Source organism: Tiliqua scincoides, chromosome 1 (assembly GCF_035046505.1).
Source record: "Tiliqua scincoides isolate rTilSci1 chromosome 1, rTilSci1.hap2, whole genome shotgun sequence".
Taxonomy (NCBI): domain Eukaryota; kingdom Metazoa; phylum Chordata; class Lepidosauria; order Squamata; family Scincidae; genus Tiliqua; species Tiliqua scincoides.
The window spans coordinates 230,380,361-230,398,070 of record NC_089821.1 but is presented as its reverse complement, the minus strand read 5'-3'; the positions used below and the strand labels follow the sequence as shown (position 1 = coordinate 230,398,070).

At 40.9% G+C, this 17,710-nt stretch overlaps 1 protein-coding gene across 9 annotated transcripts in view; it reads right to left on the bottom strand.

Annotated features, from left to right (window-relative positions):
• Positions 1–17,710, bottom strand: part of RYR2 (ryanodine receptor 2) — a 383,349-nt gene that overhangs the window by 263,319 nt on the left and 102,320 nt on the right. For all 9 annotated transcript variants that reach the window (XM_066617218.1, XM_066617226.1, XM_066617235.1 and 6 more), the window contains exons 3-4: positions 10,286–10,390; positions 2,182–2,202 (exon numbers count right to left, since the gene is read on the bottom strand). In XM_066617218.1, the coding sequence (XP_066473315.1) occupies positions 2,182–2,202; positions 10,286–10,390 (126 nt within the window). The remainder of the gene's footprint in view (positions 1–2,181; positions 2,203–10,285; positions 10,391–17,710) is intronic.

Here is a 17,710-nt window from a genome sequence, read left to right as displayed (position 1 = left end):
ATGAGTGGTCAAACAGTTGCCCTCATGCTGATGGCAGTTGCGTTGAGCCGGTGTGGGCTCCAACAAATCTCTGGAGGGCCAGAGGCTCATTGGAGACTGGGGGCTCCCTGAGGGCAGCATTGAGAAGCCTCGAGGGCTGCAAGTGGCCCCAGGACTGGGGTTTGGGCACCCCTGGTATAGACAATGATAAGATGCTGAACCACCTATTAAAGGGATGGTGTGGCATTTACTCCAATTTCTGTGACAAGTTAGCATATTAGAAATGCATTCATTACTACTACTTTTAAAAGTACAATCAGTGGGATATATGGAGGTTTTAACTGAATGAGAGGACAGGTCCCTGTTCTGAGAGGCTGAGCCCTTTTGGGACAGGAAGCTATTCAGTTATTTGATTTTTCTCTGTAAACCGCTTTGTGAACTTTTAGTTGAAAAGCGGTATATAAATACTGTTAATAATAATAATAATAATAATAATAATAATAATAATAATAATAATAATAATAATAATAATAATAATGTCCCAGTTCCCAAAGGGGTTCCAATGCCTATCTCTACACCACCTCCCTCATGTGATTTAAGTTTGCCTCGGCAGTGATTCTTGTTTAAACCAGGTCACTACTAGCTTAAGAGCTGATATCAACCATCAGGCTGCTTCCTGGAAGCCTGGTCACTTCTAAATAATTAGTTATAGGTTAATAGGAAGACATATGTATGTATGCATGTATGCATGTATTTTACGCTTTTCTCCCCAAAGGGCACCCAAGGCGGCTAACAATCAATACATTTAATACATCAATGCAATCAATTTAACCACTTCCTGTTAGTTTCCATCTAGTTGTTTTTTTGTGTTTGTTTTTAAATGTCTAGGCTGCCTTCTCCTATAAGGAACTTTTTAGCTGCATTAAATATTTTAATGAGCTCACGGGTGGGGGTGCGGAATGTTTTGCTTTTTAAATAGGGTAAGTCATTAAACAAGCTAATGGTGTCTGGGGCGGGGGAGAGGAGCTCCTAAGCTCATAGTGACCTGGTTTAAGCCCACTTCTGCAGATAAATGAAACTGCTTATACGGAATCCGTGGATATGGCAACCCCTTGTAGTTTGGACAGATACAAGCGAGACAACAGAGGAAGGGGAGGGAAATGATGGCAGGATAAACAAGGAAAATCATGAGATTGTTTCAGTTACATGTACTTAATCTCAGTTACAGTAGGGGGAAAAAGTCTACAACGTTGTATGAAAATCTTTATAGAAAAGACAAATTTTAAGAAAGGGTGTGAAGAAAGTAACAGATAATAAAAACATTGGGGTTTAAAATCCCTGTAAAGCAGGAAGATGAAGTAATGTGAGACGAAAAACAACAACTAAACAACCTGCAGAGTTAGAAAGTAAACATTAGTATCATGAAGACATGAATCTTATTTTGGGGAAACTTCCTCTGGCATCTTTAAAATGCAAATATATTGAGAGCCAACATCTGAAAGTACACAACAGAAACAACACAAGCTCAAGGAGGTACTGTACACAGATATCTAGCATGCACAGATTTCTAAATACACACAATTTAACATCAATACTATTACATGCACATAGACAAAATGGGAGAGATGTCTTCAAAGATTCAAATCCTAACCATTTACAGAAACGCATATTCCAAAACACATATTCATTTCAGAATAAAATTTATATGTGTAGAGATTTAGCAAGATCTATGTGGTGATTTGTTTCTTTACATTTTTGGCACTGTTCACTGACTAGAAGGGGTTAATATTCACTGCATTTCGGGAATAAAGAAATACATTCATGATAAAACACACAGGATTATGGTACCAACATGCATTATTTAATTAAGATGCATACAGACAAAAACAAGCAGTTTACAGGATGTACATTTGTAACATGAAATTGCAGGGCTCAAACTTATGAGACAGAAACCTTTTTATAGGGCTTTGCACTTTTACAGGGCTTTGCACAACCAATTAAAATTACAGGAAAAGTATTTTCTATTGTTCTTTTGAGGTGGTAAGCTATTCTACTAATGTCATGGCTAACATTGTAGAAGTACTTTTTAGAATTTGTTTTGAGCACAGCAAATTAGTGTTATGATACATACAAAGTACAAATAAAACAGACAATTTTGATAAGTAAGGGATATTTGGGATCAAGAGAGGCAGAAGCACATACCCATTTTTCCACATCAACTAGCTGTAGAAAAAAAGCAAAAAATGAATACTATTGTTACTGAATATAATCTTCTGTAATACAGGATTCACATTTCAATACACGCACCTTTAATAAGGATTAATATAATTTGGGAATACTGTCTAAACTAGTTTTCTTACAAATGCTTCTGTTTTATAGAAGGCACTTCCAGACTTTGCAGTCATCTGAGCATATTCGGGGAAAATTCTGTGTTCAGCATCAGCTGCAAACCTTTATGTTTCAAGAGAGATACGGTCCCATGGAAACAGGGTGAAAACCTATATCCTGAGTGGTTGAATCTCTCACCAATGACACCTTCATCTTATGTGGTTTAAGTTCCAGTTTGTTTGCCTCATCCAGACCAGCATCATCTCCAGACAGGTCAGGGTGTCCACCATCTCTCCAGGATTAGATATTGGAAATGAGAGATAGAGCTGAACAGTACTGACATTCCAGTGACACAACTGCTTTGACATCTACCAACAGTTTCATACTGCTGTTACAAAACATAGGGGACAAGACAGATCACTGTATAGACCCCGGCATGGAGCAGAAACCCCACAATATCACCTTCTGGAACTAATCCACAATGAGGAATCAGAGCCACCATAAAACAATCTATCCCAGGCCCACCCCTACAAGATATCAGAAAGAGACCATTGTGTTCCAATAGAAAAATTAAAGAAATATAAAGCTGCCATAAGTCAAACTATAAATAAAGATGCATAACGGCACAATCTTAACTGCGCCTTATGCTGACCCAAGTCCCTTGGGCTGGCATAGGAGGGTTGCAAACGTGCCATAAAGCACGTTTGAGCCTCCGTGGGAGGAAGCTGCATCGGCGCATGTAGATGCACCGATGCGCAGAGGCCAGCAGAAGCCTCCACGGTGGCTTTTTTGCACAAGCGGCAAAGGTAGGCATGGGGCGGGTGGGGAGGAGGCGGGAGGGGACGTTTCTGGGCAGAGAGAGGGTGGGCGATGGGTAGCCCCGGGTACGGGCGTGCAGGGAGCCAGGGGCGGGGCTGGGACCCAGCAGTTATGCCGGATCCCAACCCCCGTCCCCGTGGAGAATAGAGCGGCTTCAAGCCACTCTGCTCTCCTCAGACTTGTGCCACCTCTGGCACAAGCTTCCCCTTGGCCCTGGCTGAACTGCTGCAGCCAACGAACCTGCGTTGGATGCAGTGCAAGCCTCCTGGCCTGCCTGCTCCAGCGCAGGTTTGGTTTGCGCCCTAAGAGACTTAAAGTGAACATGGTAGGTTCATCATAAATCAGCAACAATAACTACAGTTTACATGCTCTTTCTTGCATCAGTATCATTAAGCACCAGACTACTTTGTCTAGAAACTGTCAATATAAAATATTAAAATATTCCAGGTCATGTCTTGTTGCTATGGCTTTTTGGGGGGAGAAGAGGTAATTTTCCAGTTGCTTCAAATTTTATTTAAAGAAACTTGAATTGCCAGAACTATTTCAGTAAAGAAATAGAATCCACGTACTGCTCAGACTTCATTACTACTTACATTAATCCACTGTTATTCCTTTGCAAAACTGGCCATTTGTTTAAGCAGTAAAATTCTATATTTTACAACACCTATTTCTAACCAGAGGCTGTTGTATACATTGTGTTTACTAAACTAAATTCAAAATCAATTTTATAAATGTTTTTTTTTTTTAATTTTATAAATCTATTTTAAACCTTGCTTAAAATACAGTGCCCACCATCTTGGACATCTTAGGACAACCCTGGCGATGATGAGAGGCTGATGATGAGAGGTCTCTGGAAGGTTATCTGAAGGTTGCTCTGGGGCTGGGTCCAGCAAGAGATAGGTGGAGGAGGAGGAAGGGTGAAGCAACCCCCTCCCTATTTCTGAACTCTGAGACCTCGTTGTTGGACCAGTAACCTTCAACAAGTTGAGGGATAGCCAACATGGAGGAGGAAGCATAAGGTGTTTGAGATGTTGATTAAGCCCTCATCACCCAGCCCCATAGACTTCAAAGTAAGATTTAAGTTCACAAAGTTTATAGACTGTATAGTAAAGAAGATTCCCTGGAACCTAACCCCCATAGGCTCAATGATTCAGTATCTGCAAATTCAGTATCCATTAGGTTTTCCAGGAGCCTAACTCTAGCAGATAACGAGAACTGACTATTCTCTCACAATCCAGTAGTTCCTTTCTCCCATTGCTAAAGTTTATACAGTAGGCCCTCGATATCCATGGTAGATCCATTCCAAGACCCCCAACAGATACTGAATTCTGCAAATATTCAAACATTCAAATCCTTGGGGGTCCCTCAGAGGACCTCTGGACATGACCAAAAGTGCCTTCCGGCACTATTGTGAGCTGCAGGAAGGCCACATGCTACCTCCCTGTGTCTCAGAAGGCCTCCTGGAGGCTTCTGAAACGCATATCCGGTTTGCCAAAAAACCACTCTCAAAAGCCTTCAGGTGGTCCATTGAGGCCATCCAGTGCAGGTCCATGATCCACAATGAGTCAAACCCACAGATCATAAGCTCATGGATGAGAGGGGGCAACTACATTCAGCAGGCCAAAATCCACACAGTTTGGCTTGTTGTGGTTTTGACTGCGCACTGCCTTGGAAGAGAACAGGGATTATTCTGCTGAATAAAAGCCAAGTCTGAAGTATCATGCCATAAGTGTAGGCTGACCAATTATCCAGAAAGTACATCTTATTCAAAGATGACACCAAAAGACATGATTAATTAACCATGATCAAAATATTAATTGAGAGTTACCTTGCTCATAAAGCAATTTAGCAGGAACACAGTTTTAACTAAAGGATAGTCATGTGAAAATCTTTCTGTAAAGAAAATGCTCTAGGAGCCAGATGGAAAGCTCTAAAATTAAAAATATTTCTACGCAACTTCATGTGCACATCCACGCAACATACTATTTAACCTTAGTACAGTAAGATAGTAAAATAAGAATATTGCTTAAAAGCTTAAGTACAATAAGAATACAGGGCATCCCACATTATCCACGGGGTTTCCATTCCAGGATGGAATAGGTTGCATATGGCCTCCCCAGGCCTCAGGGAGGCCTTAGAAGACCACTTTTGATTTTACGGAAAAACTGGAAGTGATGTTTTAAGACCTTAAAAAGGCCTTTGGAGGGAGGGTACAACAAGCCCACTGTATCACTTAAGCTCAAAGTCTATGATATACAATCCTACTATGCCGAAGTACTTGGCTCACGTCTTATGCAAGAGGTCAGAACATGAAGCCAAAATCGTGTGTAGTAAAAACTTCCTTAAAACCAATAAGTATGTACCATATCAGAGGAGATCAGGGTGTGGTATAGGGCCTAGCAGGCCTGGGAAGGGGGCAAGTTCAGTGACAGCGGTACCCACCAAATCCTAATCCCTTTCCCAGGCCTGACCCACCTTCACGGGTCAATGTGAATGTGTGCCAGCAATATAACTGGCACAGGTATGAGTTGACCCATGGTAGTAGCTGGGAATTACCCCAGGGCAAGGGAAAAACGCCCCCACAGGATACAGCAGATGCTGCATTGGCGCTGCTACATCACCATGCAGGGAGTTACAGTGGATTGGGCTATAAGCTGAAGTATGGTAACTTAATCGTATACCTTTCTCCTGCATTTCCATCACTTCTCTCCCCATCGTCATCCCTATGTCAATATGTAGATTGTAAACTCCTTAGGGCAGGAACCTGTCCTTATACTCAATGTCACAATGCATGCTGTTGGAGCTGTACAGTAAGAATAATATATTGAAATAGTGATGGACAAACCCCTCCATTTGGTTCAGATACCCAGTTAGGATTATTTTTAAGAGAACACTAAAAAACAAAATAATCAGCTTTTTTCTTTTCTTCTGATAGTTCAAACTGGACTCATAAACCATCATAAATGTGTGTGGAACTATACTAAAATAGCTTAAGATTTCGGGAATTTTTGTTATCAAGTCCTGGGCAGGAATCTTATCTCAAACGTGGCTAAGCAACATCACAAGGGCATTTGTAAGGATCTAAACACCAATGGGCAAGCCCAGTGATGCTCCCGAAACTGTCTGGAAAACTTCTCATCTCAAGCAGCCAACAGCCATTGCATCTCTTACTGGGTTTTATGACAAGCTCTTCTAAGTATTCCTCTAGCCCAGAGGTTCCTGAACTTTCTTTGTTCATGGCACCCTTAGTGTCACTGCAATTTTTTCATGGTGCTGTAGGCATTCTCATGGAGACTTTAAAGTGATGCCTTTAGAATATCCCCTGCTGCTCCTGAGAGTTTGCTGCAGTGACCTGGGATGTCATGGTGCCATGGCATACAGTCTGGGAACTGCGACCCTAGCTTATGTTCCATATATTTTTAGCTGATAGTGAGCCCTCCCTTTAAAAAGGAAAAAAAAGTTTCTTCTTGTTCAGTGTTCATTGTAAATACTGTTCTGTAATTGCAGCATAAGTGTAAACAGCACAGAAACGGACATAACTATGATAGCTATTTTGTCTTAATAAATATTATTTGTTTATGCAGCTGATGTAGTAATGCTACACTAGCACCTAACATACAATGCTCATTCAAGACAGGCTCATACAACACTTATTTGGAGATGTACTGATGTAGCACATCAGTTTCCAGAAGTGAACATGCCCTAAGGGCTTCAGCATGCTCTGATGGGGACAAAGCAGTCCAACATAGGTAGCAGTGTGCATGACTAGTTTCCAACTGTATGTATAAAAGACTCTAAAGAGAAGAGTATCTGCCTTTCCAGAGTTGCTTCTTGCACCAAAGAGCTTAACAGAGTGCACAATACCATTTATTGGTTTAAGTGCAAAATGGCAGTCTGAGCAGAGTTCATTTCAGGCAGGGAGGAGGAACTGAGATCCTTGCAGCCGCTGCATTCCCTGGCCAATGGTGAGAGCCAGGTTGATCTTCCCCTTGCCATGGTATTCATCATTCCCTCTAATTCTGCCTCCTAAAGAGACTCAACGTCATTTTAATGACAGCAAAATTGTATCTTTCCTTCAGCAAATATCTTTGTACAGTGAATATTTCATGTTGGTGTATCAAGATATACATTTTCACTTCTCAAGTCATTTCCTACAACCTATTACAGATGTAATCAGAGGCAAAGCAAAGTTTAGCAGCAAATTTTATATTGCAACTGAAAGATACAGATCTGCTTTTGGAGGATTGTTTTTTGCTATAATGGCAGCATGCATTGCATCTTTCCATTTATAATCACATTTCAGATCTAACCAAATTAAGATAAAGCAATTTTGTAAGCAAAGTACAGGCACCGTCCTTAAAAACTGCAGAAAACTGAACAGGCAGAGAGCAGAATTCTTTTCAGGGACATATCCCACATATTCAGAACAAAAGAAAAAAATATGTTTTCACCCTAGAGGTTTTTTTTCCATTTCCACAACTTTAAAGTAGCAAATATGAATTCCTTCCCGCAGTTCCCTCCATTATAACTCCCACATCTATAGCATTCATGAAATGACAAATATATATATAAAGCTATTGTATTTCTGTATTGCATATATATTTTGAGGTATGATGATAGATGTATGAAATACCTACCTACAAAAACGTTTTGTGCTGCACACTTTAGGAGACATGCTGTTAGCATTTCAGTCCATTTCAATTATATAACATAATTTCTTGGAAACCATTAGCAAATGTACAACTCAACAAGATGGAAGAAAAAGATTATTTTAAAATAATAAACCTTGTGATGTGTGCAGCTTCAAAGATGGCAATGGCAGCAACCATTCTTAAGTTATCGTTACTTATTTCAGTGTCCCATTATAAATTATATAGCAATTGTGCTGGATGATTGCACATCACAGTGGTGATACAGAAGAGTTTAACTGCCAACAGCTCCCACCCCAAACCTTCAACTAACTGTCTTGCCACAAGGGCAATGGTTCTTTTGGGGTACACAGGCAATGGACATGCCAGTGGGTGAAAAAATTCTATTTATTAACACAAGACATGAATACCTTCAATTAGCAAACTATCAACAGAATACAAACAAGGTGAGCAATGCCTACATCCAGTCTGTTCCTCCAAGACACCTCTCTGGGCACTTCTGGAAACCCCTCTGGCAACAGACACACTCCAATGACCATTAGGGTATGTAATCCCTGTCCTGCAGAAACCAAGATGTCCACGTGATAAAGATCTCAGAAGGTTTTTAATATGAAACTATGTTCTTCTAAGTTACTGCCCAATCCTACGGGGCAGTCCCGCTAGTGGAACACACATTTCACTAGTGCTGGCTGCTGCAAAGCAGTTGTGAAGTGCGCTCTGGCAGTGTGCCAAATAGCGTACTGTGTGAACACTGGCAGGAAGGCCAGAACCTTCCTGTATGCATCACCGGACCACAGGATCCTGCCATGGCAGGTAAGCTAGCAGGGCAGGTGGAAGAGGGGTAGGGAGGGGGTAAAACTGGATGGGGCGAGGGAACAGCGAGGGCAAGGAGGCTGAGAGATGGGGTGGATCTGGTAACCATGTTGTGTACCGGATCCTATCCCCTCCAGCAGCAGCTTCCCTGCCCCCTTTCTCTTCTTGCATTTACACCAGCGAAATCACTGACACAAGTTTGAGAAGACCCATTGTGGACCGGGAGGCTTACAGAGGGGTAAGGGGATTTAAATCCCCTTCTGTTTTGATCTCCCACTGAAAACCGTGAGTGCCTTTTCAGCACCACTGCATCAGTGGGGAGAGGAGAGGAAGGATAGGACTGAGCTGTTCACTTATTCACAGGATAAGACATACTCAGTGTTCCTCCCATCCCCAAGCGTCTGGCCTTGAAAGTGCTTTCCAAAATGTAATATTTATTTATTTTATTCAATTTGTGTTCCGCCTTTCTCCCTGAAGGGCACCCAATAAAAGGAGGCAAATGCTTCCAGCTGCCTGGTCTTTGCCTGGGAACAGTAACACAGCTTAGACAATGCACCCAGTTAAGAATACACAGTGCTCTTCAAAAGTGTCTACATTTAATGGAAATATAGCCCAAGAGGTACAAGAGGTGTGTGGCAAACGGTTCATAGTTATCATGTGGTTCTACATGCCTGTATGATAGTTCTCATGTATACTATTAATAAGATCAGTAAAATTCATTTATTCCATCTCTAATGTATTCATTTGTGTAAATTTATGTACATTTGTTCAAATTTGAAATGTACATTAATTCTTTTTTTCCCAGCCCCTGACACAGTGTCAGAGAGATGATGCCGACCTCTTGCCAAAATATTTATCCACCTCTGCAATACACCAACACCTGCACTGAAATCTTACAGTTTATTCCAACCAACATGGCACAGGCCAGGAAAACTAGACAGTATTGGGGAAAAAATTATCTGGTTCACAAAGATGGCAACACAAATATAAAGAAATACTTTTAAAACCATTTTTCCCCATAAATTTGCCATGTGGCTTATGTCAAGCATTGTTCATAGGTTTAAAACTTATGAGAACGAAAAGTTGCATAAATCAAAGAAATTAATGGAATAGCTGAACTCCTTTAATAAGAACACCAAATCTGGCAGTACTTGTGACAACATACAAAATAAAAACTAACTTCCCAATCCAATGCATGTCTGCTCAAGGATAAGTCCCACTGAGCTCAATGAGACTTCCTCCCAAGTTCAGCAAGTCTTTGCTTAAAATTGTCAATAGATTCTCGGAAACTGCAACTGAAATGACTTACAATGAAATCAATTTGACCATAGGTGAGTTCAATAACACTTGCTCAAGATGCAGGTTTGCTGAGTGCTTTCCTATTGCATGGCAAAGATTGTCAGGGCCCAATATACTTTGTGCTACCACAAGGCATTCTGAGGTTCAACAAGGTCAAGGATCGCTGGCTCAGCAGGACACAGAAGCAACTTCCAGTAGTCCTATAATGTGCAGCCATTGAGGTCACAGAAGTCAGAAGACTGAGAACCACTGACCAAATTGAGAACCACTAACCACTGAAATAATTTTGAATGAAAAAACTTTTAAGTGAGCACTTGCTGTAAGCGTGAATAGAATTAAAGCCTTAGCAACATTATCACAATCTAATTAAAAGGTACTGTAAATATGTTGTTACTTACGCCTTCTGCTTTCTCCTCTGTGTTAGCCAGCATTTCTTGGAGCGCTCGCACTGACAAGGACTGTTCCAGCACAAAAGTGCAGATGGAGAGATCCGGAGGAACATTCTAATGGAAGAAAGATGATGAAGAAAGCATTGAGTGAAGCATTTCCTGTTACTTAAATACTGATACATCATTCCTTATTTAATTGCTTTTCTTCAAATTCGAAGACCTTTTATTAAAAAGAGACAGACAGACAGACAGACAGACAGACAGACAGACAGACACTTGATCACCTTACTGAAGCCAAGCAAGACTAGGTATGGTCACAATGCCTGGATGAGTGACTGCCTTGGAAGTCCATATGCATCACCTTCAGTTCCATGATGGAAGAGAGGTGGGATATAACTAATAAATCAAACCAAATCTACTCAAGCCACTCACTCCAGCATATTCATATTAATTAACTGAATTAGGATTCTGTCAGATGGTTGTAACATCATCATCATCATAAAAGGGATATGGATGCATGGAAAAGAAACAAAAAAGCAGAGATTCACTAATTACTCAACAGTCACATTCAGGATTATAAAGATCTTTTGGATGAAATTCCTTTGACAGGAGAAGCTGCAACAGCATTTGACAGTCAAGTCACAAAGTATAAAAATATAGCTTATAGCACTGCACTTATAGGAGTGCTCCCACAAGCAACTGCCACGACTGCTTCTACTGTTATTTAACATTTGTTTAGATTCATTAGTGCATTATGCACTGTACATAATGAAGTGACACAGTCTTAGATGTTACATAAGCTGGGCAACACAGAAAGGTATAGAAATGTCAGGACAGAGGAGAGTATAAAATCTACAGTGGCAAAAGGGTGAAAAAGAGTGAAATGGCAGCAGAGATGCCAGTGACCTAAACTAGGGTGGCTAAAGGTTTTATTAAACAAACTACTGGCAGTGTCTGTAAGGTATTTAAATCAAGAAGGAAGAAGCTTGCTGAATACAGAGGCCAATGTAGGCGGGGGGGGGCAGAATCGTACTTCCCAACATTTCACAGACGAAAACAGGGGTGATCCATTTGTGGGCAGCGGCTACTTCTTAAATCCCACAGGAAGGGCCTGGTGGACAAATGTAAGTCCACCACAATTCAGAATACAAATGTAAAGGCATTTAAAAACAAGGAAAAACAGATAAAGTACATACAGCACACATGACAAATCAGGCGAGCCAAGCCACAAGCTATAATGAAGTCAAACACATATATGCACTATATTAAGAAATTAAACTTTTATAATTAACTAAAGCAGAATACCAGTATGCTGCAAGACCAGAATCCAGAAGCAGAAAAGCCCTCTTAAACCTTTGTCATGGAAAAGACAACCTAATCAGTGCCCTATCTGCCACCTGACAACCTTTTCCTTCTGTTGGCGATTTGTGACACAGCTACATACTGCTGGATGAATTACAGGGAGACCAAGGCTAGTCTCATAGCACTTGGATTGGGCTGATTGCAAAAGGTTGCAAGGAATCTCACAAGTTTACTCTTGTCAGACCAATCACTTCTCACTTACAACCCACTCTATCTGGTCAGAGATAAGGGCCCCACCCCAGAACAACAGCTAGACATGACATCTAAGATCCTACCTAACCCCCTCAGAAGAGAGGCAAGGTTTGTGGCAAAGGCAAATTTGTCAACCCGTGCACAAGCAACCCCCTCCTCAAATTGAAAAGCAGTAAAATGTAGAACTTTCCTGGGACAGTTATTTATCTATAACAAAGTTTAGGGGAAGACAACTGTACAGACTGTTGGAGCATATGCAGAATGGTAGTAGGAACATTTTCAGATGTAGGAAAAGGAGACAAAACTGGTTAGCAATAAATCACCTTGCACAAGACAGAGGAAGTGTCATGTGGCATAGAATTAGGGAGGAATAAAATAGTAAATGTTCAAGCAGCGCAAAAACTTATGCAAAACCTTCATTTTACTGTATTTTGCTTCATTCCCTGAGACTCAGGCAATTAACATGATTCAAAATATATATCAACCATTCAAGCGTGGATCTATTGTTTGTGTTGGGGGTGGGGGACCATAAACACTCCCTTAACTCCAGAGCTCAGGTCAACCAGAAGGGTAGACCCAGGCTCCCACCTGAACATGGAGCCCAGATCTGCCTGCTGGGTAGACCTGGGCTCTCATTCCAACTCGGTTCCGTCAACCACCAAAGCCCTGCTAGGTGGGCATTACCTTGGTTCCCAATTTTGCTCCCCACTGGTGCAACTGTTTGGGGGGGCATGCACCCACGACCCCCCTCTGGATCCACCCATGCAACCATCAAGTTTTTGAAGACAGAATTGATATACAATCCTCTCCGGTACAATACGTTTCATACTCCATATGTTTTAGTGGCGTTTGCCATACCATTTTTGTTACATTGAATCTCTTCATAACCAACAGATGGTTATTAGAAATATGCAAATACTGTACCAGACAATATACTTGGAGTGAAAGAAATTCTACACACATTACATTCTTTTGTTATTCAGAATGGCCTTCCTCCGGGTGAGTGAGAAAATCAGACTGATAAACATATTCCTGATGAGAGGAAGGAAGCTTATTTATCTTGATTAAAACCATGTTCTGAAAGGAACCTGGCAGATTTCCTTCTGTTATACCAAACAAGGAGAGGAATTTCTGTCCACCCACTCATAGTTCAGAGAACCCAAGAAGTGGGAATTTAGTGATCAATTTCAAGTGCTAACTAGGCTCTGCAAGTCATTGCTCATGCTAGCAGCAGGAACATGGAACTCTTTTGATAAGAGAACTTTTATGTTCTTCGCCTTTTTCTACTTCAAAACCATTTGATATTTACAGGTATTTTATAGATAAAATCACATCTTCTTACTAGTCAAATATTCATGATGTAAAAGGAAATAGAGAAGACACTGTGGATTAACCTAAACCTGGCATAAAAAGTTACCATTTACTACAAAATACTAAAGATACAGAACAGAACTGTTTGCATTCCTTCGTTTTTTATTTAATATATGAGTTTTCTCTCCACACCCAAATCTCTTAGAACATAAGAACATAAGAACAGCCCCACTGGATCAGACCATAGGCCCATCTAGTCCAGCTTCCTGTATTGTGTGCCCGTTGGGCAAAAAGGCGGGGTATAAATTAATAAAATAATAATAATAATAAATAATAATAATCTCACAGCGGCCCACCAAATGCCCCAGGGAGCACACCACATAACAAGAGACCTGCATCCTGGTGCCCTCCCTTGCATTGGCATTCTGACATAGCCCATTTCTAAAATCAGGAGGTTGCACATACACATCATGGCTTGTAACCCATAATGGATTTTTCCTCCAAAAACTTGTCCAATTCCCTTTTAAAGGCATCCAGGCCAGATGCCGTCACCACATCCTGCGGCAAGGAGTTCCACAGACCGACCACACGCTGAGTAAAGAAATATTTTCTTTAGTCTGACCTAACGCTCCCAACACTTAATTTTAGTAGATGTCTCCGGTTCTGGTGTTATGTGAGAGTGTAAGGAGCATCTCTCTATCCACTTTATCCTTCCCATGCATAATTTTGTATGTCTCAATCATGTCCCCCCTCAGGCGTCTCTTTTCTAGGCTGAAGAGGCCCCAATGCTGTAGCCTTTCCTTATAAGGAAGGTGTTTGTTTTCCTTGTTCCAACTCCCCTCTTTCTCTTGGTTTTACTAGTATGAAAACAATTGTTTCTTTTGGAAATTGCTTGTCTCCATACAAATTGTGTCCTGCCTGAGTGAAATTCAAAGCTAGCCCTATTTTTGAATGATTTGTGAGGACATTTTACTTGTACAGAATCATTAACTGTGAAGGGCCCTCACTCTGGCAAAAATGTGCATTGGCCATATGTACACTATAATAATTTTCACCTTCAGACTCAATTATTATAGCTTAAAACCTAAATGTACATCATAATCCCGCCTGTGACCTCTTCTTGTTGAGGTAGCATGGCTATAAGTATCCACACCTTCATAAACTTCTATATAAGACTATTGTAACATGTGGTTGCCTTGTCATCGAGTTCAGAATGCAGTTGCTAGATGACTAACTGGGACCAATCTTTGGGGACATATCTTGTCAGTTTGAAACAACTACTGTTGACTGTTGGTGCTTACTTTTATATACCTTTTTATTACACCTTAGGATACGTGAAGTCAATGGTACATCTTATTAACATACATCTTCATTAACACGAAGTCAGTGGTACAAACATATTAACATACCCTCCAGAAAAAAATCTATAGAAATACATTGTTATTTGATACAATTCTAATTGTCACTGAAATTTGAGGTATGGAGGTTAAGCAAATGAAAATTTTAAGGAAGCTGCATTATGATTCTAACTTATAGCAAGGTAGGACTGAAAACATTTGGCCAACACTTGATGAAACCTGTGTACCCTGAGAGAACTCAGCAAGATTTCCAGTATTCAGGGTGGCAGGACTTCAGTATCATGTACAATATAGGTTTTTGCCCTTCTCCACTAATGCAGAATATATGCAAAATGATATGTATATATATTTCAATAATGTAGCCAATTTGCAGAGCTGTACTTAACTGGGTACATTTTTTAAGCACAGCATAGAAACTGTGTGTTCATGCACACGAGTTCGTGCATGCGAGAGAGAGGGTACCAAGATCTAAGGCTAACAGAATGATAGCACAAGCATGGAAACTTTCTTTGTCCTCCCTTTTGTCTGGTTCTTCAGGGTTTCCTTCCACCTTTTTAGTCTTTTCTTCCCCTCTTTCTGTCAATTTACTCTAGATTCCAATCACCTTTTCCCTGCTTACCTGGGCCGCGTTCACTTTTTGGCTAGAAAATAGTGAAGTAGGCCGGAAGTGAAATTAGTATGCCTCTAGCATGCTAGAAACGTGATTCACGCGATAGCAATGGAAGGAAAATGGCGTCAATTCTACTTCAGGGTGTTTTTGCAACTTTAATCATTCCTTTATACAGGCATGTGCCACTTAGCAACTGTTCGCTTAACAATGGATCGCATATACAACAGTGGTCAAAGCACAACAAAGAGGCTCTTAATGGGCAGTCAGGTCTCTGATAGCCTGCAGCAGAGTGTCTGTTTACACAATAAAGAGGCTCTTAATGCAAAGAAGAGGCAATCTATCTCCAGCAGCCTGTGCAGCCAGTTAGTATCTGGCAAAGAGTGTCTGTTTACACAACAAAGGCAATAGATTCGGCTGAATGTTTGCTTAATAACCTAATCACAGAACAGGGATCAGAGAACTTATCCCCGTCGTTAGGTTGCACACATCTATAATTATTAAAATTACCTTAAGTTATTAACTTTTGTTTAATGCTTTTAAACACTCGAAAATAAATGGCTCCTTTAGTCCATATTCAAAAGCCCCTCCTACACTGCTTCCCCTATTTGCCATTCAAGATGGCTGTGTCCAGTTTCCTCGGAACAGAGCAATGGGATAACATTATTCATGGAGGCAGCCATATTTTCTAGCACAGAGCTTGTACGAAAAATAGCTAGCACAGCGAGCATGCTACAAAGTAAAAAATAAATGCGACCCTAGCATGCAAGGAGGAGGAAACACGCTCTCTAGCGCCTCTAGTGCTAGAAGCTGAAAAATGAACACAGTCCTGCAGTCTTTTCCTGATCTCCACTCTTCGCTCTTGAGATACTCCAACTCCTCCTGTGGCCTCCTTCCCTCTCTCCCTTCTTTCTCTCTGTTCCTTGACTACATTCCCAGACTCCTCTATAAAACCTTTTCCTGAGCCTCTTTTAAGACTCAGGAAATTATCTGTCCAGCCCTGCCTAATCAAGACAGCTACCAACTGAGTAGCTGACAGCATCTCCTTGAATGATGAAACCTGGCAATGACATCACCAGGTGTCACAGAAGTGAGCCATCCTTCTTCAGCCATCATTCTTCAGGTGTCATACTTCAGGTGTGACATCACCAGGAGTCACAGAAGTGAGTGTCACAGAAGAGTGAGGTGTCACAGAAGTGAGCCATCCTGGGCAGCTGCTCTCAATTTGTGGCTCTCAGAGCAGGAACTTATAAAATATAAAATTAGTGACAAGATGAGCACTCAGGATTAGCTGGGGGGGGGGGTTGTCTTACAATCTATGCATACATCAAGGTGCATCTTAAATAGTAAGTGTTATAACAGTATTCCTTTGATGTGATAGGATAAAAAGGAAGTCAACTGGTAGTTTTCTACAGGCCAGCATTGGTTCATAAGAGGTTAATTAACAATTGTTTACATCAAAGGATTCTTAGAACCCCTTCACTGTTGCATCCAGACATACCCACACTATCTTCCAAATCATAATTCATGTGATGGGCTCCCAATGTAAAACTTGCTCATGTTGACAACTCAAGTTCATTTTATGGTCAGCAGCATACAACTCTGAACAACCTTCAGCATCTGGTTATCATCCAATCCATCACTGTCATCTCAATTTATCACTGACTACAACAGTCCCTCCAAATGAGATTTGAGTAAGATATTCTCATTATCTCAAGTAAACAGACATCATTATTCTTATAATAAATTTAATTTAAATCTTGTCTTCATAGGTTCAAAATCAAAGTTTCTAGTAAATAAATGTTTTCTCAACTATGGGCAAAATGTTTCCAAATGTTGACTGATTTTGTTTGTAATACTGAGTGCATAAAACCTGTGAAGGATCATTGCACTGAGTACAGAAGAAGCCTCAATTAGCTACATGATAAACAATCCAAATGAACCATTGAGTTCAATTGAGTAAACCAAAGAAGTTTAAGGAGGCTGTAATTACATGTGTACACCACAGCCTGAAGGAGTTATGGTCTTGTTTACTGCTTAATACTAAGGTGGTCAACTCCAGTGGTGTGCCTGCAGTGAGAAGGAACTTCTCACACTAACAGCCCATACTTCCCCTCCACACACATACCAAAATGGCTTGTGCTGCATCCTGCACGAAGGGGGCAGTCATGAAGGTCTCGTCTGGGTAAAGGAATATTTGTTCCCTTACCTGGGGTAAGCCTCTAAGGCACGAAGGGGTCTACTCAGACCTGAACCAGTGAAACTCCTGGAGCAGCTCCCTGTGGACCTGGGCCACAGAATTAGGTCCAGGAAAGTGGTTTGGATTTGGTAGCTGACACTGCTGCCAAATCCGACCCCTTCTCCAACCTGAACTAACTTCCTCCCTGTGTTTACTGTTGCCCTTCATCTTCTTGACTTATCAATGATTTTCTACTTTTGTCTACTCTGTATGGTAGGAATGTGGGGGTGATTTTGATGCCTTTCTTTTTCACTGCAGATTCAGGTCCTTCCTAAGTCATGTCTATCACATTCGTGATTACTGGTATTTATTCTGCACTCTGCAGCTTAGATCAGCTCTCTTGCCAGTAAATATGATCATGTTCC